The sequence below is a fragment of the Argiope bruennichi genome, chromosome 9, assembly GCF_947563725.1.
Source record: "Argiope bruennichi chromosome 9, qqArgBrue1.1, whole genome shotgun sequence".
Classification (NCBI taxonomy): domain Eukaryota; kingdom Metazoa; phylum Arthropoda; class Arachnida; order Araneae; family Araneidae; genus Argiope; species Argiope bruennichi.
In genome coordinates this window covers 119,806,797-119,832,756 of record NC_079159.1, presented here as the reverse complement: position 1 = coordinate 119,832,756, position 25,960 = coordinate 119,806,797, and the positions used below count along the sequence as shown (strand labels likewise).

The window sequence follows — 25,960 nt, the reverse complement described above, 5'->3', positions numbered from 1 at the left end:
AGTCTTCATCATCAGTGCCACTCTAATCTTAAAGTATTTCACCTGTCACTCTAGAAATAACGTTAATTTGATGTTAGTTTTGAAATATTGAAATAAGATATTATCGTACAAGAGAAACAAATGTCCATAATTTCAAAATTGGAGACCATCAGAAAGAGAGTGAAAAATCGATCACGGTGTTGAACCATCACCAAAATGAAAGAAGAGAATATAATTAAAAGTGTTAAAAAAAAAAAAAAACTCAACAAAAGTTTCATTAAAAGTTGTGAACTTCTCTCGCAAAAATTTATAACTGTACATATTTCATCTACTCTTTTAAGAAACCTGGTAGCTATTTTTTATTCATTACGATTTTTACAGTGAGAAAAATAACACGACAACAGAAAAAAAAAATCTTTCATTTTTTTTCTTTGAAACGTGCGTGAAAATTAACAGCGATATCTTACTATTGCATTTTCTTTTAGAATACTGTAAAGATTTATTTGGAGATTTTTACTTTTAATTTTTCCACACACGATATATTAAAATCCGTTACACACATTTGCTGAACAGAATCTATATTTTTTAACAACCTTCAGAAAAGCTGTTTCCGTAATTTGTGAGTTTGAGAATGCGGCACTATTTAAAATAGAATTTAATGTTTTGTTGAAAGCTTTATTTAAAATGAGAACAATAAAGATCGAAAGATTTTTAACAAAGATTTAAAGAAAAGAAAAGAAAAAAGAAATCCCGAAAGATGACCCTTTAATCGGTTCTTTCACAACGATTGTTTATCAATGACTTGCTGTTAATACTATATACGCACTGATTTTCTTTAATATATGAAGCACATGACTCTCATGGGCGGGAGTATGAATATAAAAATCTGAGCATTGGTGGCTTTAACGCCCTTTCCCAATGTCAACAATTTTATGTTAGAGTAGTGGTGGTGACGGGGGATAGTATACATCATTATTAGAAAATATGCGAGAAAGTTTTGAGGAGACCTCTCTCGCTCTTTCATTCTTCCAGCATAGTAAGAATGGAAGTATACGCAATAAAGGTTTAATTTGACATGAAATATTATACAAAATTCCACCTTCATAAAATTTGATATGTAAATGAAATTTAAGTTATACAAATGTCACTTTGTTTTTAAAAAAATCACAAAAGCAAAGATAAAAATGTTCTCTAAGGTCTACTTTATTTGAAATCTAACTAATCTAAATCTTAATCTTTGCTAAATCTACTATCGGCAGTTCTTTGAAAAATTTCAGATCGTAAAATTGTTAAATATTGCCATTTTTTTATTGCCAAGGCAATAAAAAATAAAATCTGTCTGAAAAGATTAAAAATTACTTCTGTAACATAAAAATGATCAAGGTTTCCATAAAAGTCTTCTAAAAATATTCGAATGATTAAACGTTTTTCCTATCACATATACTAAAGTGAAACAATGAGGAGAGAGTAGTTAACAAGCGCATCATTATGTCAATTTTATTCAAACAAACAAACAAAAAAAGAAGTAATCGAAAAATAAGAGATCATTAACGCTTCTAATGATGGTCTTTAGTTACATTTAAAAAAGTACAAATGAAAGTTTGCTATTCTCGAAATATACTTTCTTTATCATTAAAATGAATATCTTCTAGAAAAGCAATAAAAGACAGTCTAGAATAATTTTATTAAATGTCCTTTCGCATGCGGTTGAAATGATACTGAAAAGCCATTACAATACTTGTAGGATGAAGAGAATAGTATAACTTGCTGAATAAAATAATAATAAAATGAAATAGTATAATAAAATGAAATAAAAGTATAATAAATAATAATTCTATCACTTCAAACGATGAAAGGATTTCAATTGATAGCGTTCTTTCGACCGGTTATAAATTTTAAAAGGATGAAAATTCATAATTTATTGAAGGTGTTAAAAAATTGTGATAAAAACTTCAATGTGGCAAAAAAAAAAAAAAAAAAAAAAATGGAAAAAAATTAGAATGCCACGTTTTCTTTTTTTATCAAAAGTTAAAATAATTGATTCAGGAGAAGCAAAATCCTACTGTAAACAATCCCGTGTTATTAAAATATTTTCTCTCCAAATGTGTCATAAAAAATAATTTCGATAAACTTTTTAACTAATGCCATGACCCTGCGTGGTTTTACAAGTTTTACTTCGATTATTGTCCAGCACATTTTATCTGCTGAGATGGAATCGATCGCCCTTCTAACAAGAGGGCGCTTCGCTCGAAACCTCCCTCCCTTTAGAGTGGGGCTGTTCCTACACCCGCCATTGACGCAAGGGCGGCTCCAGCGCGAGTGTCCCAACAGCCACCGCCCGAACAACACAGCGCTGCGACGCCGATCTACAATCGCCCCCAGGACAGTACTCACTCACACACTGGGCCCCATGAGGCCCCGGCGTCCCGCCACTCTGAGGCCCGGGAGAGTGCGGGCCCCCTTCTGACATGGGAAACGAGGAGAGCCAGCAACAAGGCGGGGGCGCCCCGGGTGGGCCCCCGCCCCAACAACAACAGGCGGGCTTCGGCGGGATGGGTATGCCCCGGTTCAGCGGGCCCCAGCCACCACAGCAACAACCTAGGCCAATGGGACCCACAGGACCCATGGCCCCTCGCCCTCGGGGCCCTGGTCCTCCCCTGCAACAGCCGCGAGGCCCCCGGCCCGTTCACCCCGTCCAGGTGGGGGTGCAGCCCTGGGCGGAACCGCCCGTCCAGCAGCCCCAGAGGTTCCAGCCGCCCGCCGTGCGGCCCCTGCAGCAACAACAGCTGCAACAGCAACAGCAGCAACAGCTGCAAATGCAAAAGCAACACCAAATAGAGGAAGAAACCGGGTTGGATTTGAGTAGTCTGTCCGAAGCGGAGAAAGCTAAGATCCTTTCAGTCATGGCCCGGGCGCAGGACATGGACGAGGACTACGAAAGGCACAAGAGGTGAGAGGTCCTTGTCCATTTTACTGATAGGTTTATACTAAATAAACGAGTAAGATTATAAAGTAAACTATTTTTTATTGACAGTCATTAATTGATATTATAACAAACAGTCATAAATAAAATATTTCTCTATTGTTTAAAAACCAAAGATAGGATTGTGTACATTTCTGTTTGTTAAGTAACTAATTCCCTGGGGGAGGGATACTACTAAATAGAAAATTATCTCGTTAATATTCCTATATAAATTTTTATAAAATAGAAATATAATAGATTATCTCAACAGTATTAGTTTTACAACGATTTTAAAAGGTATTGGAATTACCATTTTATGATTTATTGTAAGTTTCCATTAAAATCAATATCACATGTTTTTCACTCATTTCATAATAAGAACAAGTAAATTTAATATGTATAATCATTCTATGAATAATATATAAATCATTATATATATATTTCTCTTCAATTAACTTATAAACAGATCTCGACAATAGTTTATATTAGCAAAAAAGAAAAAGAATGTAATAAAATATTCAGTTCTTGATGGATATTCTAGAAAAAATTTATCTAGTTTCATTATAATAAGCCTCTATTTTCTCAACCCCCATCATTTATTCTACAATTTTTCTATTTGACTACAGATTAAGTTTTAATTTTTCAGAAGACTGAAGCGATGCAGTTTATATATGTCGATTTATATTTGTCATTATTTAAAAATACTATGATAATAATAATAATAAATGCACATGACAGAACGTGAAAATAAAATTAATCTACACATTTTAAATCTCAAAAGAAAATTTGACAATCTGTACATGCAGTGTATCAATTTGTTTTAACTTTTTTATGTGTGAAGTTTGTATAAAATATCGAAATTATCTGTAAATTTTGGCTCGACATATCGAGGAATCTCCACGTTTTTAGATTTTTTAAAGGCTGGGAAAAATCATAATTGAAATTTGTTTTTCTGGATTCCATCCGCGCACGATACGATAAATTAAACGGGTTCTTAGTATTAGTATCTTAGTATTCTATGTGAAACTTCTATGTGTGCACCAAATCCTTTAATAAGAGAGACACTTTACTAATATAATTCGTTTCCCCTACTATACTATAAAAATACTATGAAAAATAAACTAAACGAAGCCATATTTACGAAAAGTAGTTTAGCATGATTGTTGCTAATCGTATTGAATGTAAAGATTTATATTTCATAATTCGTAGTTGAATACACGTGATTGATATTCTAATCAATCAATCAAGTGTAATAAAAAATGATCATACCTTTGAGTTAAGCAATCGAACATTTTCCATAGGTATCAATAGAAATATTCTGAAATGTTTTTAAAGAATTGACACAGAATTTTTCTGTAAATTTATGAGTGTTATATTTTTTGACAAAAGCGTTGGAAATTACTTCTCGAAGAAAACGATTTTTTAAAGATCTTGAATTTATAAATATAAATATATAAATAAATAAAATTACCTTTCCAATACCAATTTCATGTCAGTTTTCTTCTGTTAATGTACAAATAATTTTTAAAAAATTAATTATAGTGAGTATAACTCAGATGCAGATAAATGCATAAGTCATATTTTCTGAATATGAATGAAAACACGAAATTTTAAATATATATAATTTTGTATGCCATATCTTCATTAGAGAATGATAACTCACATATTAACAGAAATCTATAATTCAGTGGCATTCGCAGAATAATTTTACATTAAGTGTGATGCATATAAATGCGAAATGCAAGCAAGCAATATAGGAAACAAATAATAACTAAATAAGATACTCTTGAATTATTCATATTAAGGCAGCTCAAAATAAAAAATAAAAACAACAGCAACTTATGTCTATTCTTCTTTTACTATTTCTTTTCTTTTTTATGACTCATGTTCTACATTGACCGTAGCTTTGGAGATTTATTGCAATGCATTCTTTGAGATTAGGCCTTCATATGAATCGTAGTAGGTATTTTCATTACAATGCATTGAAAACAAGGATCATTTACTTATAGTCTCTTTAGATAATATTTAATGCAAATTTACAAATAAAATCAGAACTAATAGATCAACAATAGGTTGCCTTTCGTTATAAACAATAAACGTTCACGACTGTAATTAGAATGTCAAATAAATTTACAGTAGTTTAAACAATTAAAATACATTTCGTTTTATGCGCAAATTAACATAGTAGAGGCATAAAACTATGAACATTTTACTTTGCACTCACACACTATATTATTTATACACCCTTAAAACTTTATTAGGCAAATTTTCTGGTAAAAAAATTGAGAATACACTTATGAAAAATATTTTAACTATTCCTAAGTATTTTCTATTTGCTTGCTATCTTAATCTAATGTCGCTTAATATGCTCCTAAACTTTTTCAACGATTATTTTTGGGAGATGAATTTTATTAGATGAACTTGAAGTCAAACATTTAATGGAAAATGGCTACTGGAAGATAAGCCAATATTCATGTAAGAAAGATTACGATTATTTAATAAAGGAAAATCTGATCGCAAAAACCAGCGAAAATTGTTGGCAAAAACCACATGTGTGTCCAAAAATTCATTTGTAAATTGAAAATGGTGAATTAATTTAAAATAAAAGCGAAAGAGAAATGAAAGGTATTCTGAATGATGTCGCAAAAAGGAAAATTTTGAAAGAAATCAAGACTGACCCTTACGTAAGTGCAGTCAAACTTGCTGCAGAATTTTCCCAGATTATTGGCAGAAGTGTAAGTGCTGAAGCTGTGCGAAATGTAATTAGACAAACTAGATATTAGTAAAAGTCGTGTTACTAGAAAGAAATCTTTCACCAACTAGTGAAAAAACATTTGGAATTTTTAAATATTCATCAGTTGAAGACCAATAACTTTTGGAACAAAGCTATATTTAGCGATGATGTTTTAGCGGTGATGAACGTTGCACCGTATAGAGAAAACCCTAACCCTATACCGCTTTGGATCCATAAAGCATGTCTTGCAGTGAAACTTGGTTGTGGCTCCGACATATTTGGAATTGTGTAGCTTCAACATTACATATGGCTTACTTGGATGTGCTTCCCGACGTTTTAAAGGAAAGTATTTCGGTTTGGATCGAAATTTCGCATTTCAGCCCGAAACGTCTCCAATAAAAAGGCAAGTAATGTCAAAATATGATGCTTTTTCATTGTAAACAAAAAGTTACACACAACACCATAGTCCCCCGATATCAGTGTCATTGAAAATCTGTGGGCCACATTCGAAACAGCGGTCAAAGACACAAAATTAGAAACAAAACCCATTTAAAACAAGTATTACAAGAAGCATGTGGTAAAATAAATACAGATTCCACCAAAAAGTTTGTTGAATCGGTACCATGACATTTGGAGAGTATTATATAAACCAAAGGCCATGCAACTAAATATTGACACTTTCTTTGTATGAGAATATTACAAACATTTCATTGGTGTATTCTCAATTTCTTGAGGTACAAATGTGCATACGTTTATTTCAAATGCTTCTGAAACTTTTCATTTTGAAAGTTTTTCTTTGATTGCTCCGTATTCTTGCTTTAAATTAAATTATTTTTTATGTATATAAAAACAAAAACATGTTTACACTTCTTTGTAATGTGTTATTTACATTAAACGTTGGATTTTTATTTAAAAAATGTAAGGTGTATTCTCAGTTGTTTGAGATATTATAATTTTTAGTAACTTCTTGAATCAGTTTGTTTTTAAAACAACTTTATTGAATTATTAAATTTTTGATCAATGTTATAAATATGTAGTTTCGTTAAGATTTTATCAGTGAAAACATACTTGCTTATATTTATATTCTCCCAAAATATTTTAATATTTTCTTGCTTATGCACTTATTTACTTTAATTAAGCTTCTATATTTAACTAAATAATCTATAATAATTGTTATTTTGGTTTAAAATATGCATTTCAATTAATACAATCTACGATTTTGCAAAATATGTTAAAATATAAAATCCTTGATTCTTTCTATATATTTTAGAAAGTCATTTTGCTTAGAATTTTCTAAGAATTCGATGAAATGTAAAGACTTAAGTCATTATAAGAGGCAACACATTTAGTAAATTTCAATACCGCCTTTGCTTCCAACTTTAGTTCAAATAGTCATATATTTGCACTATATATTGCACATTACTTACACTATATTTTATATTGTATAGTGCACTATATATAATATTTGCTTTCATTTTCAAATTCTATGTTGTCTTTTGTTTCCTTCAGCATATCAAAAATTAAATAAGTTGCAAATTTTAAAGTTGGCTGGTTCACTTAATACCATTAACATGATCAGCAATTGGTAGAAGACAGCTAATTTATAATACTCGTATAAATTCGAGAATATGTAAGTCTGTAGTGGTTTTCTGATATGGTTTTAGGGCCGAGGATTTTCAAGGTTCGAAACACGATTCTATCGAATTGCCATCGAATAAGTAGCTCTTCCGCATGTTAAATACATCCGGGCCAAATAGCCTTTTCATTTGGTGTGGTGCGAAAGTTTGGGGAAGGAAGTGACACCTCAGGTGTTGGCATCTGACCACGATTCAAAATTACGAGGACTGTCCTAAATTAACCCTAGTTTTGCTTGAAAACGGGAGGCTAATATAACTAAACTAGAAATTGAAAGTAGATATGTATAAATATCACAATCAAAAGTATATAAATTAGAGTAATTATGTAGGCAAATCCCCCCCCCGTACACACAAATTCTGAGTTGACTTTTTGCTACAGATGATGATTTCTAACTGAAAGCATTGACGTAAAGATAGGAGGTTTCGCAATATAAAAATTGGATACCTTGTTAGAATTTCAGTGGTATGGAAGTTTACTCAGAACGATGATATTAATAATATGATTACCTTGGACTTTGATCATTTTAAGTAGGGGGAAAAGAAGAGAAAGAATGAAAGACCCAAAAGGCACTTTCGATTTGCTTTCAAATTATATTTTATTTTTTTTATGCATTTATTATATTTATTCGAGCAAAATAATTACATTAAAAAATTTATATTCATGTACATAAATTTACATTCATTCAAATACAACCATATCGTTTTTATCTATATATTAGACAACTTCAATTAATATCTTTCCGCTAGATTTCCAGAAGACCATTGACTCTCATCTTTCATTTTTAACAATAGTGCATGATCAGATATTTAGATATCAATCCTGCGAAATACCAAACATCTTACCTTTCTGTCAGTAGTCCAATCGCAGGTGATTCTTTCCAATTCAACAAATTATTTTGTCTAGCTCATCCTTTCACTATTTACCAAATGTACAAGTGTGTTGAAGTACACGAATAGTCATTCGGCAAGAAGTTCAGCTTGAAAACCGTGTTTACAGTTTATATATATTGCGAGCATACTGGAAATCAAGCTAGGACTCATTTTTTTTTTATTTCTCCCTACTTTCCGGAAGCATAAATTTTGAAAGCGGAAGTGAGCAACTATTATAAGTAATTCAGTTTTTATGCTTTCTTGTGTGTGATACTCATCATTAAAATGAAATAAAAGTCTGGAGTCTTGAATCCTTAAAGAGTTTATTAAGACTCTTTGTTTTGATAAATTTTATATAAAAATCTGAATGATACTCCTTTAAAATCACGTCTGTAAATTTAAAGCCATAATAATTTTTACCCTGTGGTTTCATATTCCTCTGATGCACAAATGAGATTTGTTATAGAGAAACAGCATCATGAAATCAGCAAAAATGGCTAATAAGCACTGTTTTGAGATAAAAAAATTCTTTATAGTCAATTTGCATACCTAATGTAACTATGCATGCATAATTGAATGTGATCTCCCATTGTAAATTTAGTGTCATTTAATTCGTATTATTCTATCTTTAGACAAGGTGTGGTAGAGTGAATTTTCCCATTATCTCGTGATTTCCCACGCATCACAGCATCATGAATTCGTCAAAATAAAATTTCGTTATTAATTTTGTATGGTCTTGAAATACAAAGTCCACACCTTCTCCAAACTTCTTTTCTATTTTGTTTGTGTCTAGATCTAAAATGCTTTGCTGAATTACGACGGTCGGGCAAACGGAATCTCTATTCATTTGGAAGCTTCTGATATGTACATAAACTTAGCTTGAAAGCATCGGAATGTGCTAAATATGTGTTATAAGCATTAAAGCCTTCGATTCAGAGAATATTTCAAAATTGCTTCCTGCTTCTTTTCCCACTTAATCTGGAGTTATTTGGACCGATGAAGTTAATAAAAGAAAAATATTTCATCTGAATTATTGACTCAGTTTAGACATTATGCTGAATTCCAGTTTAAACATTAAGATCAGAACAAGAGGAGGACAGCTCATGTCCGAACTAAAAAAAAAATCCTCTCGACAAGCTGGAAGGCAAAGGTAAATTCCTTTACATCTAAACTGCAATCGGGTAAAATAAATTGATGTTAGAAACAGTCAAAATTAGGAAGTGAAAAATCACTTTCCAGCCACTAACTTCTAAGATATTGCAGTTATCAAAAAACTTTAAATACAAAAGTTGCTCGTCTTAATAAGGCGCTAATTTGGCTGATTGGATTTACTTTTCTATCTTCAATATTAAGAAAGTTATAGCAAAAGGAAAATGTCAACCCTTACCATTTCCACCCTCTTTGAGCTAGATCGGCCATTTACGAAGAAATTTCCTTGAAGTCTTGTCATATGAACATTGCAATAGATGGTTTTCCTATAGGAATCTACCTAAAAAAGATTTTTAAAAAAGAGATGAATATACGGATTACAGATTTTTATATTCATAGAGCAGTATAAATTGTTCCTTTGCTTGAGGTGAAAATATGCTTAAACATAACTCTGCAAAACACATAAAGCTAGTTTCTGATACACGTTTACAGTTTGGACTTGACTGATCGAACCCATGTGAGTTCCGAATCTCTACACACTCTGCGTCCAGCCAACTATTAGATTTCATTTCTTCGAAGACAGCGCGTGCATTCGCTTAACTCAACTTAACAGCTGCCTTTCCTGAGAAACGAAATCGATTAATCGAATGGGCTTCTTACGAGATATCGATACGCATACCATCGATTTGTTTGACAGTTTTCTGCTGGTCAGAGTGAAATACGATCCAACCTTCGATTGAGGAAAAATCGATGCGGGAAGTGCTTCTTCGGAATTTCCGGCCGCCTGGAGAGCGAAACTAGAGGAGGAAAAATGAGTTCATTTAACCCGCAGGGCAGATGCTGGAAAACGGTGGCCTCTCAGAATCTGCTCCTTTGCTTAAATTTCGCAGAGATGTCACAATTCATTGCAAAGCAAGAAGATTTTCTGCCCAAATTAAATGTTTGCTTTTGTTCTTGGTGGAAATTCGAAATAAGCAGACTTTGTCAGGACTGATAAATTGAGGTTCTTATTAAAGTTTGTTCTCTGAATAGAATCAATTGCTCTTCAGCTCGCCAACCTTCAAGAGAAACAATAAGTTTTGTTTGATTTGCTCGAAGGCTGGATTAACCTGCTCTAAATTAGTTCGGCAAAATGCGAGGCAAATTAGTGAGGACTTCAGGGAAAGGTCAAAAGTACGTTGTGGGATGGTGTAGAAAACAGCCATGAATTTATTTGCTTTTTTTCAAGACAACTTTTGTCTGGAATACAAACGCTACGGAACAAAGTATTTTTTTAAGAAGAAAATTAAATTACTTTCCCTTTTTTATGAATTATTGAGCTTAGAATAATAATTTTATGCAGGTACTTAAGTAAAAAAAAAAAAAAAATTAATGTCAGTCTAGTTTTTTCAAGTAAAATTTGCTGATTAATATAAAATTAGAACAAAATAAATTTCCGATATTCACCAACTTCAGGTTTTATTTCTTATATAAAGTATATAAAGATTCTCTACTAAGTTTAAACTTTAAAGAAATTCAAGGTCCCGTTTATTATTGTCTTATATCTCAGAATACAAGAATTATCTATCCAGAGTCACGTGATGACATAGATAACTGGGCATATCATTTATCCAACTGCATGTTTGAGTAAGTGACAAAAAGAAAAAGAAAAAAAAACTGCACATGAAGTAATTTGATATCACTGAAAAGATAAGATTTTTAATATTTGAAAAGTTGTTAAATTATTTCTAGTAAAAGAATTTGCTCATAAATTATTGCAGAAAAATACAAAAATTCATTTAGTTTCTAATTAATTGAAAACATAATTAGCTTTTTCGTATTGTAAAGTTGACATATTCTTTCTTTTGTTTTAAAGTATAAGTGAACAAATTTCGGTTGAAATCAGTCCAGTTGTTTAGGAGATGTGGTACATACCTACATAGTCGTAATGACTTTTATTAAGATAAACAACTCATTATCTGCATCACCTTTCGGTTTAGAAAATATATGTCACTGAGATACAAATTATATGAATGAAATTACTATAAAATGTGTACTATTGTTGCATATTAATAATTCAAATGTTGTATAGAAAGTGAAAAATTATTTATTCCTCATCAGGAAAAGTTGATATCATGCATTGAGAGTTTGTCTGCAACAAAAAATCATGCTGATTGAACTGAATTTTATGACATAGTTAGCTCCTTTTAAATCATTCAAACATTATATTCCCTAAACTCAAAATACACATAAAAGAACAAATACTCATATTATTTGCAAACCATTATGTTTTTAGTTTGTAGATTTAATATATGTTCAAGTTTTATTATGGCAGCTTTGGCGGAATTACAACTTTTGCTACTTCGCGTCACAAGGTGGCGCTTGTTTTAATGTTTATCGGAACTTCTAATTGACAGAAAAGAATATAACCACTATAAAGAAAAAATATAACCACTATAATTCTTTAGATTAAAAATTTAGATTCCCTCATAAAGCTATTGAGCTGTCTGTATTTTAGCAAACTGTGTTTGCCTGTGCTTTATTAAACCGGAAAATTAAGAATAACACTCATTATTACAATTCGATATCTTCAATAATAAATTGTTTGAAATCCACAAACATTTTAAATGATCTCTGGACTTTTAGTTAAGTCACATGCTAACACATTTCCATTTTATAAGTTATCATCAAATTAGATTATAAAAATATCAATTATCCAGATATTAAAAGCAAATTAAATTTAACAGTCATTTTAAAATGCGTTGAAGGACGAAAAGGATAAGCACCTTAACAAAATAATAAAATATAAATTAATTGAAATTTAATTTTTTTTTTTTTTACTGAACTCGAACATAATTCCAAAACTAGAAGAGAGGGAATTTACTTAATCAAAAGCTTCATGTTTCAAATTATTCATTTCATCTGAATTAATAAGCAAAAATTATCGTTTGTTTTTTATTTATATCCAAATCACAATGCCATTTTGAAATATGGCAGTAGATGCCATTTGCAAATTGTTACAAGCAGATTACTTCGCTAAAATGTCATCAAAGGGTCGGCAAGGGCTGAAGTTTGGTTCACATTTGGAGTCGACAATTTTAAAGTTATTACAAAAACTTTTGGGAATATATGACATAATCGCATTTTTCTCCTTCAATAAACAAAATAATCCTGGTAATCAATTGGAAATCTGACGAATCTTTCTTTTACTATAGGAGTAGAATTTTATGATGTGGTGCACCTATAATGAATATCTTTGAAGAATTGATCTGATGAATCAGGTCTCTCATTATAGATGCACAATTTTATGCAATTCATTATAATTCCATAAAATATAGTTCCCTTTTGTGTTCATTATCGTATTATTCATTTTTATTTCCTCTATCGTGCATGTATATTTGGATTTCTGGAGTTTTCTTCTCGAAAATAAACAATGAATTAAAAAAAATTTCTAAGTAACTTTTTTTGTAAAAATCGGAATAATGACTTAAGGATTTGATAGTTATTTTCTAAGGATGACTGCAATTGAAAACTATGCAATCTATATTATCTATCGAGTAATATCAAAACAGACTGCTCTTCAAATAGATTGCCAATTTGTCATATATAAGTGTTACGTAAAATGTTATTATGCATAATTACCGGTGATTATTCATAATCAACACTAAACGTATTGGTGATTATGAATAATCATAACCATTTCAATGAATAATCACCGTTATTGATGAATATGAATAGTCGCCGTTTTCAAATCACTGTTGATTATACACAATCACCAGTTTATTACATTTACCATAACATAATCAATGCACAGTGTTATTGATTGATGAAATTCAAATGTAGTAAACTGGAAGTTTTGTTTTTAACAGGGCTAAGGAAGAGGCTGCTCCGCAGATTCTCTGCCCCCTCTGCCAAATAGTGGATCTGGCGGTAGAGACTAACAAGATGTGTGGAGACTGTGGGAAGAACTTTTGCCAAAAGTGTGGAACTTTTGTCCCGGGGGAAGGAAGGGTAAGTACCTCATCGCTTGATGTCTACAACCACTCATGCATTAGCATCTCAAGTGTGAGCCTCAGAAAAACGATGTTTATATTACCCTATAAAATATTTTTCAACAAGAACGATGTTAGCATTATCATCTAAAATGCATTTTTCAAAAGAATAGTATAAATACTACCATCTAAACTATATTTTTCAGAAGATTTGGCACATACATGATCTCTAGGGCATCTAACATCATGGAAAGATGTTTTAACTCATTTTTCTTAAGCTATATGTAAAAGAAGATAAAATCAGCATTGAATACAAATTAATAAAAGCATTCAGATGAAAGCACAAAATATGTTTCATTTTTCATAATCAAATGAATTTTCATCTTTATGATCATTCGATATTGTTCTTCCTATGTTTTCATTCCCAGGAGTATTTTCATCCAAAGAGGAATATAATTTCATTATAATTTTTAAATATTCTTCTGTACATAATAATTGCTGTGAGACTGTAGACGGGACACTTTTTTATATTTTTTAATGATCTATTTTGAACAAATCTTACTTTCGTTTAAATTATGTAGCTATACATGCAATTTTATGGTTACACTCAGCTTATCGTTTATACTGCTTCCTGAAATTAAGAGAAAATCAGAAAAATGTTATAATACCATCAAAAAATAAGTAAATTATCACATGAAAAAATAGTATACAGATTACGTAATATTGCTTTACATGTAAAAAGCAACGCTGTACATAATAATTGCTGTTAGAAACTGCGCAATAAAATTTTGAAATAGCTAATTTAAAAAAAAAAGATATTAATGCTTGTTATCAGTTATGTGAAAAATTCTGATGAAGCTTCAATGTGAGAATAGAAACAGTTAGAAGTCTACATTATGCAATAAGATGGCTTGGAGTGCAAGTCAATAACAATCTGTAATCTTTACTGAAAAGAAAAGATTTTGTTTGCTAAGTGACTCGAGAAGACTGTTGATCTGATGGGACCCAAGAATCTGTTATTATTTCAATCATAAGAATGAAACAGTCAGATTTCACGAGTCCAATGTGTGCATATATGAAAGAAAGTGTGTGTGGAATTACGCACACACTATATGTTGTGTGTGTCCAAGCCTGTGATTGGTTAATTCACTGGCCTGATTGATCTGTTTATCATCCCAAGTGCTCCTGCTATTGCAGAATTATAAACAGACATCTTTCTTGATCCAATTATCCGTCCTTATGCAACTGCAGTGAGTAATTCCTTCATTCTACAAGACAACAGAATGAGAACGCAGAAAGCTCGGTTAGTAAACCTTCGTGAGGGGATTATTGTGCATATGGATTGACCAGCATCTTCTTCGGATTTAAACCAGGTTCTGTATGTTCTGGAGATGCATTTCTGCGCTTAATTCGCATTCTACCATCCTTCAAAGTCTTTGAGCAGTCCTGGCAAGGCAACATGCGTTTCTGCCACTTAAGTACATAAACGTTATCTTTCTAACATCTTGCAATCATCTACTTTTAGTGGCGAGAGGTAATCACATCCTATAATGAGGAATAATCACACATTTATTTGGGATATCTGTATATTCTTGAAACAAAAAGTAACCGATTGTTTTTTTGTATGTAACTATTCTTCTGTTTGATTAATATTTTGCCTTTCATTAAATTCTAATGAATAGAAATTTCAGAGTTACAATTCTAACTGCCTTTTTCCCTTTAAGTTTTAGAAACCAGATTATATTATGAGTTAATATTTTAAATTCTTATTAAGAGCAATAACTTTTTACTCGAATGTAGTTATTACTTATTATATTCAAAGCAAATTTAAAATAGTATAAATTATTCTTTTGTTTCCGACATTTAATCGTTTTCAGCAATGTGAATGTTTTTAATTGTAAAATATTAATCGCGCCATGCTTCTACAGGATGTTTTTTTGATAGCTTACTCATTTCTAAAATGTATTTAATGTTACCATATGCGATAATAAAGAGATGGTTATGGCCCCCTTTTCAAAATTCAGTGATTTTCCGTAGAGTAAATAATCAATATAATTCAGAATATTAATATGGTGCACATGCCAAAATATTTTCTATCTTTTTCACTTATGATTCAAAAAGATCTCCATTTTCTAAAAATATATTTATGTGTTATCATATATTTCATGAAATACTTCCTTTAAGACTTTTGATAATTTTTTTTAAATCAAAATAATTGTTTGCTTGGCAAAATGTTTTGGGGAGCTGCAGGTTTTACGGAATTATAGTTTTCATCTTTCTTTGATAACAATTGAAAATTCAGCATGATTAGAAAGTGCCCAAGTTTTCCTTTTAACACTTCAGGCAGTGGCTGTTATTTCTTCTAATAACTAACTGTAGAAATCACATAAAACTTCCCCTGCTTCTGCTCTGATACCAGATATTAACAACTGGAAAAAAGTCAAAAAGAAACAATACAAAAACTCAAATCATTAGTTATGTTCAAAAGCAGAAAAACTATTTTTATTATTTAAAAATTGTACTTTTCTGTTTATTCAGTTGTATCCTTAACGAAATGCCTATAACTCATGAGAAATTATTTTATTGGAACTGTTATTGAGTTATTTTTCTAGGGATTCTTCTTTTCATAGAATTATATTATAAAAACTAGTGGTTTCATAAACTTTTGAATACCTAAAAAATACTCTTTCTTAAAAAGAAATTCAAAGTTTATTCACATATAAATTAAGACAAATAATGATCAACATTGGTAAATCTATTTAACATCTTTCGGGATATATCTATTTACATGTATTTAACCTCTTTCACACAGCACACATGCAGGTCGCAACACAGCAAGGGTCACACAGCAAAAAATGCAGAAGAAAAAGTTTACTTCGATAATATTTATAGGAGATTCCAGACTGACTTTTTAAATAAATATATCAAATTAAAAAAAAAATGAAGTCATATTCCGAGAACCGAATGAATATAAGAGACTGAAGGGATCAAAACACTTAATTTATGACTGCTTCGGATATACAAAGTAGAATGAAGAAAATTTACGTTGACAGGAAAGATTATAATAACAGCTTGGGGTCAAGGTTACAAAATATACTATTGAAATTTATTATTCTAATTCATAACACCAGATAAAATTATGATGGTGTCAGAATTTAAAATATTACTTTTGTGTTAGCAAAAAAAAAAAAAAAATAATAATATATTACAGACATATAAGGATAAAGGAAAAACTAAAACTATTAAGGAAAATAATAAAATATTGCAATGGAGCCGTAAGTAGCACTTCAGGGAAAGGAATAATACCCATGTGACTGTTTTTTTAACACGAATACTAGCAATAAACTGAAAGAGCGGCGTCTTTCTTCAAACAGCAATCAAAGGAGAAATAACGAAAATGCTAAAGGAAGTAAAGTTAAAAGAGTAAAAATATCAAAACACTATGAACTGACTGAAAAAAAAATACATGAAAGCATGCACAAAAAGGGAAGGTTAGCAAAATTATTAGAAGAGCGCTATTAGCCGAGAGCAATTAGTGGTGCAATTAATTGCGTTAGTGGTTGTACCGGTACTTTCTTGAGTGTTATGAGCGCCTTAAATGGCCGCTATATATTTGAATAATAGCTGAATCCTGGGTATAATCATTTGACAGAATGGCATCTTACGGAGAATTTCTTCTTCATCATTTAGTATTTAAAAAGAATTTTGGAGTGAATTTTTTTAAATGTTGATCCAAGAATTCAATTTTTCTATTATATCCGAGTAAATCTCCATCGTGGGCTTCTAAACGGCCACTTTTCTTTATTTTATGCCAGCTTCATGCAATTTTTGTCACCTCTTTCATTCGTTGTTCTTGTTTCCTCTCTGATTTTATGTTCATTTAAAAAAAGAATTCATAAAGCAGCAGGCAGGATGAAATACACATGATTCACACACTGTTGAATAACTGTGGGGCAGGTGTTAAAGTGTTGTTTCATATGCAGATGCATCTACTAATTATCGTCGGGTAATAAATTACATTAAGTATAATTCTCTATTAGGCTTAAGAGCGACTAAGTCGTTTGTGTAGTTGGTGGCTCAGGTGACAGGTTATTCAGTAACACATTGATCGCAGGTTAGCTCATAGATCTCACTAGATCCAATGCCTATCGATTCACATATAGGGATTGCAATACCGGACCAAAAGTTCAATACCGGTATTCGGTATTTTTTAAATCTTAATACCGGGATACCGGTTTTAATACGGTATTAGAAATTTTTGAAAAAGAAAGAAAACACAGGCGTTTCTTTGTTTTATTTGCCTGTTTTATTAGAGAGTGTAAATATCACAAAAAATAATTTGTAACTTATAAATTATAACAGTATATAATCACAAAAAAGTAAAGAAACATTTTATTTATTTAAATCACAAAAAAGTGTAAATATCACTATTCAGTCTGGGGTACTATTACAACTTTTTGAAATGTGATTTAAAAAAACATAATGCATCCATTGTACTGTCATTAAGCCTGAAAAGTAATTTTGTGTAAAAATGACCAGCTGTCGAAAACGCTCTTTCGGTATCTACGCTAGTTGGTGGTACTGTTAGCAATGCGCGATATACTTTTTTCCAAGTATTTACCTCTAAATTCCTGATCTTCAAATAAATCGATTTCCCGTCGGATGATTTTGGATATAGCTGATTTCTGTATTGTATTTTGGTTCGTTGAAATTTTTTTATTTATCGCTAGTTCTAATTTTTGTTCAAGAGACAATTCCTTTTCACTATCGACAGTAGTGACATCATAATCTTCGATAATTGAATTCGAATTGATAATTAATTAGTTAATTAATTGCCCCCGTTATGGAGACATAAAAACAAAAACGCATACTATTTTGCTATGTTCGAGATACCTGAACATATAGTGGAGAAATTTTTAAAATTTCCAGTAAATACCGAAAAACCGGTTTTTAAATTTGTGAATACCGGTATTACAAAATTGTGCAAATGGCTCAAAATACCGGTATTCGGTATCCCGGTATACCGGTATTGCAATCCCTATTCACATACTATTACAATCCCGTGCAACTAGGGGAAAGCGGGATTATTCTGCTCGCAGCTGTTTTTGGAAGTAAAAAGAGCGGGAAAGGGTTTCGGACCACCTGCCTACATAGTGAAAAGATACGAGCTAGAATTAACCTCTTCTCCTTTTAATTTTTCGTTTTCATTAGAGTATTTTTGAATACTGAAAGAAATAAACGTTTTTCTCGCAATTTTGGGCCTTCAATTTTTAAGGTAAGACTTTTTTTTGTCAGTAATAATAAAAACTTTTATCTGCAAATATCTTAATTCCTGGTGTTTTTCAATAGAATAGGTAATTTTTAATTCAATTTAGAGAACTTTAATCAAAACAAGGCCTGTTGAATAAATAGATTTTGTGTGAGGTAATATCGCACAATCTGACAACTGGTGCGCGGTGTTACTCCTTGATAAAAATCCTTTACCTAATAGGTATTTTATTTATTTTATAGATGCCTCGGAATTACGCTCAAAGTATTAATAAAGTACTGATATACTGAAGTACTGAAATATAAGTACTGATATACTGAAGTACTGAAATATAAGTACTGATATACTGCATAATTTATGACTACATCTGTAATATATATCTTCAGAAACGATACTCTATAGATTTAAAATAAAGGCATATCTAAGATTTTATATAAACCTCCTTTTTTATTACCCGTTGTTTAAATGCTATTCGTTATTTTATTTTACATTTTAAATTAATTATTTTATTAAAATAATGTTAATTTTAAATTCGTTAAATAAAGTTCATTTTAATTTGTTCATTATTTTAATAAAATAGGGATTTTTTGGACTCCAAAACAGCATTATATTTTTACATTTTTGTTCGTAAATATACTTTTTAAGAAATAGCAATATCTGAATTCTTTATTCTCCAAATTTAATCCAAAAGGCACATGCGCGGAATTATCTGCCTTAGGCAAAAGACACATGCGTGGAATTATCTGTCTTATGGGATAATATCGAGCAAATGAACTTATTAGAAAAAGCTTTATATATATATAAATATATATATGTTTAAGTAAATTGGTTGGTTGGGCAAAAAAGAATTTTCATTACTCACTTAATGGTTGCATTTAATACATATTAAATGTTGGTCCGTTTAAAAATATTGTTAAATTTACTACAACAAAAAAATCCTTTGGTTCGCAGAATTCTCCAATCTCTTCTAATAGTGTTTTCAAAATTCTTACTACAAAGACTATAGGTTAGCTCCAGAAATATTTCTTTTAATAGTGTTTTCAAAATGACTGTTACAAAGACTGGAGGAGCTCCAGAAATATTTCGAACAAGCCAACAAAAGATTATGCAGGAACTCTCAAAATATAGATAATATATGTGGTGATCCCTTCAAATGCTGATTGCTGGCATTCAGGTAGAAAAACCAAAATAAATCCATTACTTCAATTCCTCTCTTTAGAGCAGTTTATAATTTGGCAATATAACTTTATTATTTTATTAAAGTGCTATGCTTCTGTTTTTGTATTTCCTGGCTTCCGACAATTTGCCAGTTTTTGTTCCTAGAGTTTTTGCATTACCTTACATGTTGTAGAATAATATTTATTTTAAATTAATAAATTGCTTTAGAGGTTTAAAGTAGAAGTAGACAATAGAAAAAAAAACACCTTGTTTGATATGTATTCCAATTCAGTCACTGACGACATTATAATGGTTGAAAACAAAAACTCTGCATCATTATTGCTAAGAAAGCACCTGTAAATAATCATTATTATCTTCATCATCATGAAATAACTGAAAATAAGGGTGTTTTTTTCAGAGCGTTAGTGATCAGGAATATGCTCAAGAAGGCTGTATATTGAAAGAATCAAACGACATTATTTTTCCTAATTACTGATTTGAAACTGTCGATTCCTGCGCTTGTATTATATTTTATATCAATGGTTTACTCATAACGTTGCTATTTTTTTTTCACATCTTTCACCTGACCCCTGTTAAGTTAGTAGTCTTTTTTAGCGAAACATTCTGTTTGTTCAAACGTTTGAAAAATTCGAGGAAATCTATCATGTCTTTGAACTTGCATAAAATTTCTCGCCTCCCACTTTTCCTAGGCTTTGATTATTTGATACTAATCGAACAAAAGAGTATCAATCTCTTGGAATACCTGTTCTGTTCATTTTTTTTTTTTTTTTGCTTTTCCAATTCTGACGTAGTCACACACCAATTTGGTCACATGATCATTATCACTGTTCGGTGTGGCCAGAGTAAAGAAATCTTTGGTGAGATCGAAGGAACTTCGTAGCTGTACATTATTTCCATTTGAATGTTTTTGTTTTTCTTCATTTACAAAATTGCTTTTTTATGTGGGAAATACTATTGAGCAACAGTGTGGTTTTATTTTTAATAATAGCTTGGTATGGCTTTTTTGTTGTACTGTTAGTGATTTGACATTATGATTTCTTTTACTTTCGTATTCCTTATTAGAATGAGTACATATCACGAAGTAAAGAAAATATACATGCTTCTTCATATTAGTTGGCATTGCTATAACTCACCTTATAGCATTTTAACATTTTCTTACTTAAAAGAAATGACTGTTCCTTCAAGATGACAAATTGTAAATACATTTTGTTAACATGCGATTCTGTGAGTTTTGATTTAATACAAAATGTCACACTTGTTTTTTTCAGAAACTGAATGGATAAATATATTATCATTTTTTAAAATTAATAAACGAATATCCAGAATACAAAAAAAAAAAAAAAAAAAAAAATGTTCACGAAGGGGATTGGGAATGACTCAACACATTTTGCAATCTGAGCACAGATATATTATAATTAGAAAGGAAAACAAATCTATAGATTTTGCTGCTATGAGGGACAATACCTAATGTTTTAGTGGTGAATTTAGGCAATTTGCAGTCCTAAGCAAAGCATATTTTGACGCTCTCCTTACAATAATTGGTCAAAGTAATTTCACATTTTAAGACATTTTTAATTTGACCAATATGTTAAAGGTTTAAATTATTAAGGAAAATTAGTTTAATTTTCGAAAAAATAATTATAAATATTACTTATTAGTAAATTATAAACAATATTTACATATTAATTAATAATTTCCTTCTTTATTTATAAAAGCATACAATTATTATTACATGACAATGCTAAACTAAAAATAAATATAATATTAGAAATTTACAGAATTTTGCCATGTGGAATATTATAATTAATTAAATAATTAATTAATGTCCCAATTAATTATAAAAAAGTGATTAATTATATTTTATTTGATAAACCGATTTAAACACACATTCTAGTTTTAATATCTTATAATTAAAAATTTTTACAAATATATTTATTTGGTAACTTGGTAAATGACATTTTTTAATCGACATACCTGCAGCCTTTCTGCACCTCAGAGGCCGTAGGCAGCAGTCTAATCTGCCTGTTCGGAAATCCCTCATTCTGAATAATGGTTTAAAATTTGGGAAATATAGGAGCTAGGCTGTCTGTAAAACCGAGCAGTGCGTTATAAAATGGAAGATTCATTCAAGGGTGCGGAAAATAAGTTCCAGGAGTAATTGAAGACGGGTTTTCGAGGTTATTAGCGATTTTTTATGATTGGGTCGTTCACAACCTAAAGTGAGTTTTATACATAAAAGTACTTTGGACAACAGTGATACCGCTGATTTACCACGGAGTCAAGTGATTCGAAATTGTTGTATTTAAAAGCTGTACTTACTGTAAGATGCAAGCAATTTCTAGAAAGTTTGTCGAGGTGGGGTTTGTGTACGTAGAATGTCTTAGATCATAATATATTACAAAGATTTAACAATTTTTAAAAATAGTTGGTACAGGAACCATGAAATTTCTTTAATCTGATTATGGCGGTTTATATTTGAATAGTGCAGCCATACTTTCAAACATCACTTAACGAGCAGCTAGCATAGTGAGCAAAACAAAATGTTAAAGAAGTGACTCGCTTAGTGAGCGATGTTTCGCAGATAAAGTAGCGAAGAGACATCATGATGCCATATGCTGGATTAGTTTGTTTCTGTGTTGAGTGTTTGCTTGAAGAGAACCCTTATCTCTACATGGATGTAGTTTTAGTTGGTTAGCGTTGTCTTAGCCTTAATCGATGAGATTTCGTTCTGGCCAAGATTATGGGTCTAGAGTGGATAGCAACGATATCAATGAGCTGGTGGAAAGAGAACAAAAAAAAAAAAAAGAAAAAAAGACGTAACAAAATAACAATTTTTTAGTGAAACAAGAGCATGGGACATTATTGCATCGTGTGCTAATAAGCCGTAGCTATACGTGCTACAAATTTATTTAACGATAATAATGTGTTTCATTTTCGCAAACTTTTGAAGCATAGCCAAAAATAACTTTTAGGCAATTTTCTTGTAATAAAAGCATGCATCATAAGTAATAAATTACAATGCTATAAATTTGTTTGGATATTTTTTTTTGAAAGGAACGTATTGTTCTATTTTACGTGGATTCCTATAGAAAAAAAAAATCTAGAATGAGTGTTTCGCATTACAAGTAAGATACGGAAACCAATTATACTCGTTAACTTAGTACCACTGCATATCATGCGGTTTTTTTATAACTTTCAGAATTTTAAATCCGTATCAAAATCAAAAGGAAGTTCTATTTGTTCATAAACGTCCGTATGAGCGAGATAATTAAAAAAATGAATCGAATTAAACTGATTAAATTCATTTTACGATTTCTTTTTTGAACTACCAGAATCAGAGTTTGTATCAAATCCTCCAATAATTCATTATTTGCTGATGTCTCTTTTCCTTCACTCGTAAACACGATAACCTCAAAATGGCAACGAGTTAAAGTGTGTCCCAAAATTAAGGAAAAATTTGAATTTGCCACTATTCGTGCAGTAAGGTGTTGGCAACTCTATTAAAAAACCATTTGACAGCTAATAGTTTGGGGATAGTAAAAGTGGAGCTTTACACGATAGAACAACGTGTTAACGTAAGATTTGAATTAAATAAACACAATAACAAACATTTTTTTACTTTAAATTGTTATATTCTTAATGAATCGTAAAGTACAAATGATAGGGTTATGTATGGAATAACACATAGGGTAAAATGGCCTCCACGTCTTTGCTGGTACCTATGCACTCTTTTGTCGAAGTTTTCCATGAGCCTTTTGCATAAATATGGCTGAATTTCGTCGATGCAGCTTTTAATTTCCTCCTTCAAATGCGCTTGTAGGCTTGTTGATATCAAATAATCCAATGGAAAGAAACCTCAATGGTGTTAAATAACACGATCTAAGGGTCAATTCTCAAATTTTAGAACTGTGACCGACGAACTTCCATTATTTTTGAAATGTTGTTCAGCAATGAAAACACGTTCTTCTGTTGTACAACGCTCCGCTCCATTTCTACTAACCCTAAACTGTCAGCTATCAAATGTTTTTTTAATAGAGTTGCCAAAATTTTACTGCACGAATGGTGGCAAATTCAAATCGCATTCATTTTGAAACTCCTTTTAGTTGACTGAATTTTAATATATGATTTTTATATTTAATTTATGGATATTTCTCTACTTTTGGACTGTATTGGCAATGAATACGTTGTGGGTGCGTATGTGAACATGGGATTTCAAAACTCAGTAAACAAGATAGATTTACTTCGATATACAGTTAGGACACTCATAAACCGACCTATTCGGTCAATGAAAAAATGGTCCAAAATGTATATTCGATTCTCTTCATAATATTTATGAAGTAAAAACCGATATATTAAGTACTGTGTACTGTATTAAAAGGTCGAAAGGGTTAACTCTCGCTAGATTAGACAAAAAAATGCATTTCCAAAAATTTATTATGAATTAAAATAGAATGTATCATATTATGTAAATGTACTAGTAAATCGAGGTGTTAACCTTCTGTTTAATTTGGACTAAAAGAAATGTATTTCGAAAAATGCATTATAAAGTGAAAAGCATTATGTATCGTATTATATTATGATACTAGAAAATCGAAGACAAACACTCTTGCTAATCTGGACAAAAAAAAAATGTATTTGAGAAATATCTTTTACAGCGTTCCATAATTTGGGTTGATGCGCTGACACTGATTGGGTATCTCCTGTAATTTAGACAATATCGTTTTGTAGGTAAGTTTTGAGAAATTGCTCTATGTTAAAAATTGAGCACTTTTAATGAATGTTTATTTCAGTATAATCAATGTTATTTTGTTATTTTAAAAAAGATTATCCTAGAATGTTTTTTGTCCTGATACTGGGTAAGATGGAACCCTGTTAAAAGTCTAGTATATTTTTATTCTTAGAACATATAAGACAATATACTAGTCAATTAAGCATCGTTAAGCACATTTTCTGGAATAGTACATTATGAAAGGATTACGGTGCTTGAAGACCTAGCTCAAAGTAAACTAGTGTAACTCATAATCGGTGTTTTCTTATTTTATCAAACATTGATCATAAATGTCCTCCTTATGTTTGAACAATCTTGTGTCAACATGAGTAGCTTTTGCAACATTCTATTCTAATTTCAAAAGGGTCAAAATAGATTTCATAATATGTAGGAACTGCACAGTACGCTCTTAGGAAGTTTCAACTCATGTCATGAGCATCAGGAACGAAAAATTCAGCATCTTAGGAATAATTCCTTTTTTGAATCCCGAATCTTTTGCTTTTTCAAGAGGTTTTTGCGAAGCTTGTTCTTGTTTTGTCTTATATGCTTGTTATGTAAAACAGCATAACTTAAAAATGTGCGATTATTAAAGTATTATCTGTATGTCAATGCGACTTACAGAATGGTTTGAAACAATTTGTGGATCATATTGATCAAGAAAATCATAGAAAATAAATAATAAATGCATATAAAACAAACCGAAATTAATAAGGAGAACTTAAGGCAGGATAGCATTTATTTTCTCCATTCGGCTTGCCCTGATTAAAACATTAAAAGACTTAGACTCGATTAACTGTTTTGATTCAATTAGCAAGAATATGATATAAACAAATAGTGATTATAAAAAGTGTATTATTTAAAATAATCATGTATAAAAGCAAATATATTCCGAAGTCTACGAAGAATTTATATTGTTGTAGACCTTGAAAACAGCAAGGTCAATACTCAAATACATGACCACCATCTAACAAAAAAATGAAACGGCAGTAATGATTTTATTGAACGAATTTTTGGTGCCTAGCAATATAGAACCTTATCAATATCCATAAAATGATGGATTAATATAAAAATAAACTAAGTCATTCTTTCTCTTGCCTTTCGTCATCTTTCTTCAGTCTGTCCTACTTGATAGTTACTGGGTGTATAGAACAACAACAAAAATTGAAGTAAATGATTACCACCCTATTTATTTTGATGCGAGTATTATAATATAATTAATATATAATTTGGTCATAAGTAATAATATTAAGTTATTCAGTAATAATATTCAGTGACCCAGTCTCGGAATACATAGATAAAATCTAATAGAGATATGCGCCGTCTTTATGTAAAAATGAAGTATGCTCATTTCTCTGGATTAACTTTTATTCTTCATTCCACTAAGAAGTTGGGATAATATTTTTCGGCTTTCGTAGTATCCATTCATGCTTCGCGACTGAACT

The 25,960-nt window shown here is 30.8% G+C and overlaps 1 protein-coding gene across 5 annotated transcripts in view; it reads left to right on the top strand.

The window, feature by feature from the left end:
- Nucleotides 1–2,311: 2,311 nt before the first annotated feature.
- LOC129983809 (uncharacterized) overlaps nt 2,312–25,960 on the top strand; it is a 173,075-nt gene continuing 149,426 nt past the window's right edge. For all 5 annotated transcript variants that reach the window (XR_008785456.1, XR_008785457.1, XM_056093453.1 and 2 more), the window contains exons 1-2: nt 2,312–2,929; nt 13,180–13,321. Coding sequence is in view for 3 of the 5 variants with exons in the window: in XM_056093453.1 (XP_055949428.1) it covers nt 2,448–2,929; nt 13,180–13,321 (624 nt within the window). In the remaining 2 variants the exon portion in view is untranslated. The remainder of the gene's footprint in view (nt 2,930–13,179; nt 13,322–25,960) is intronic.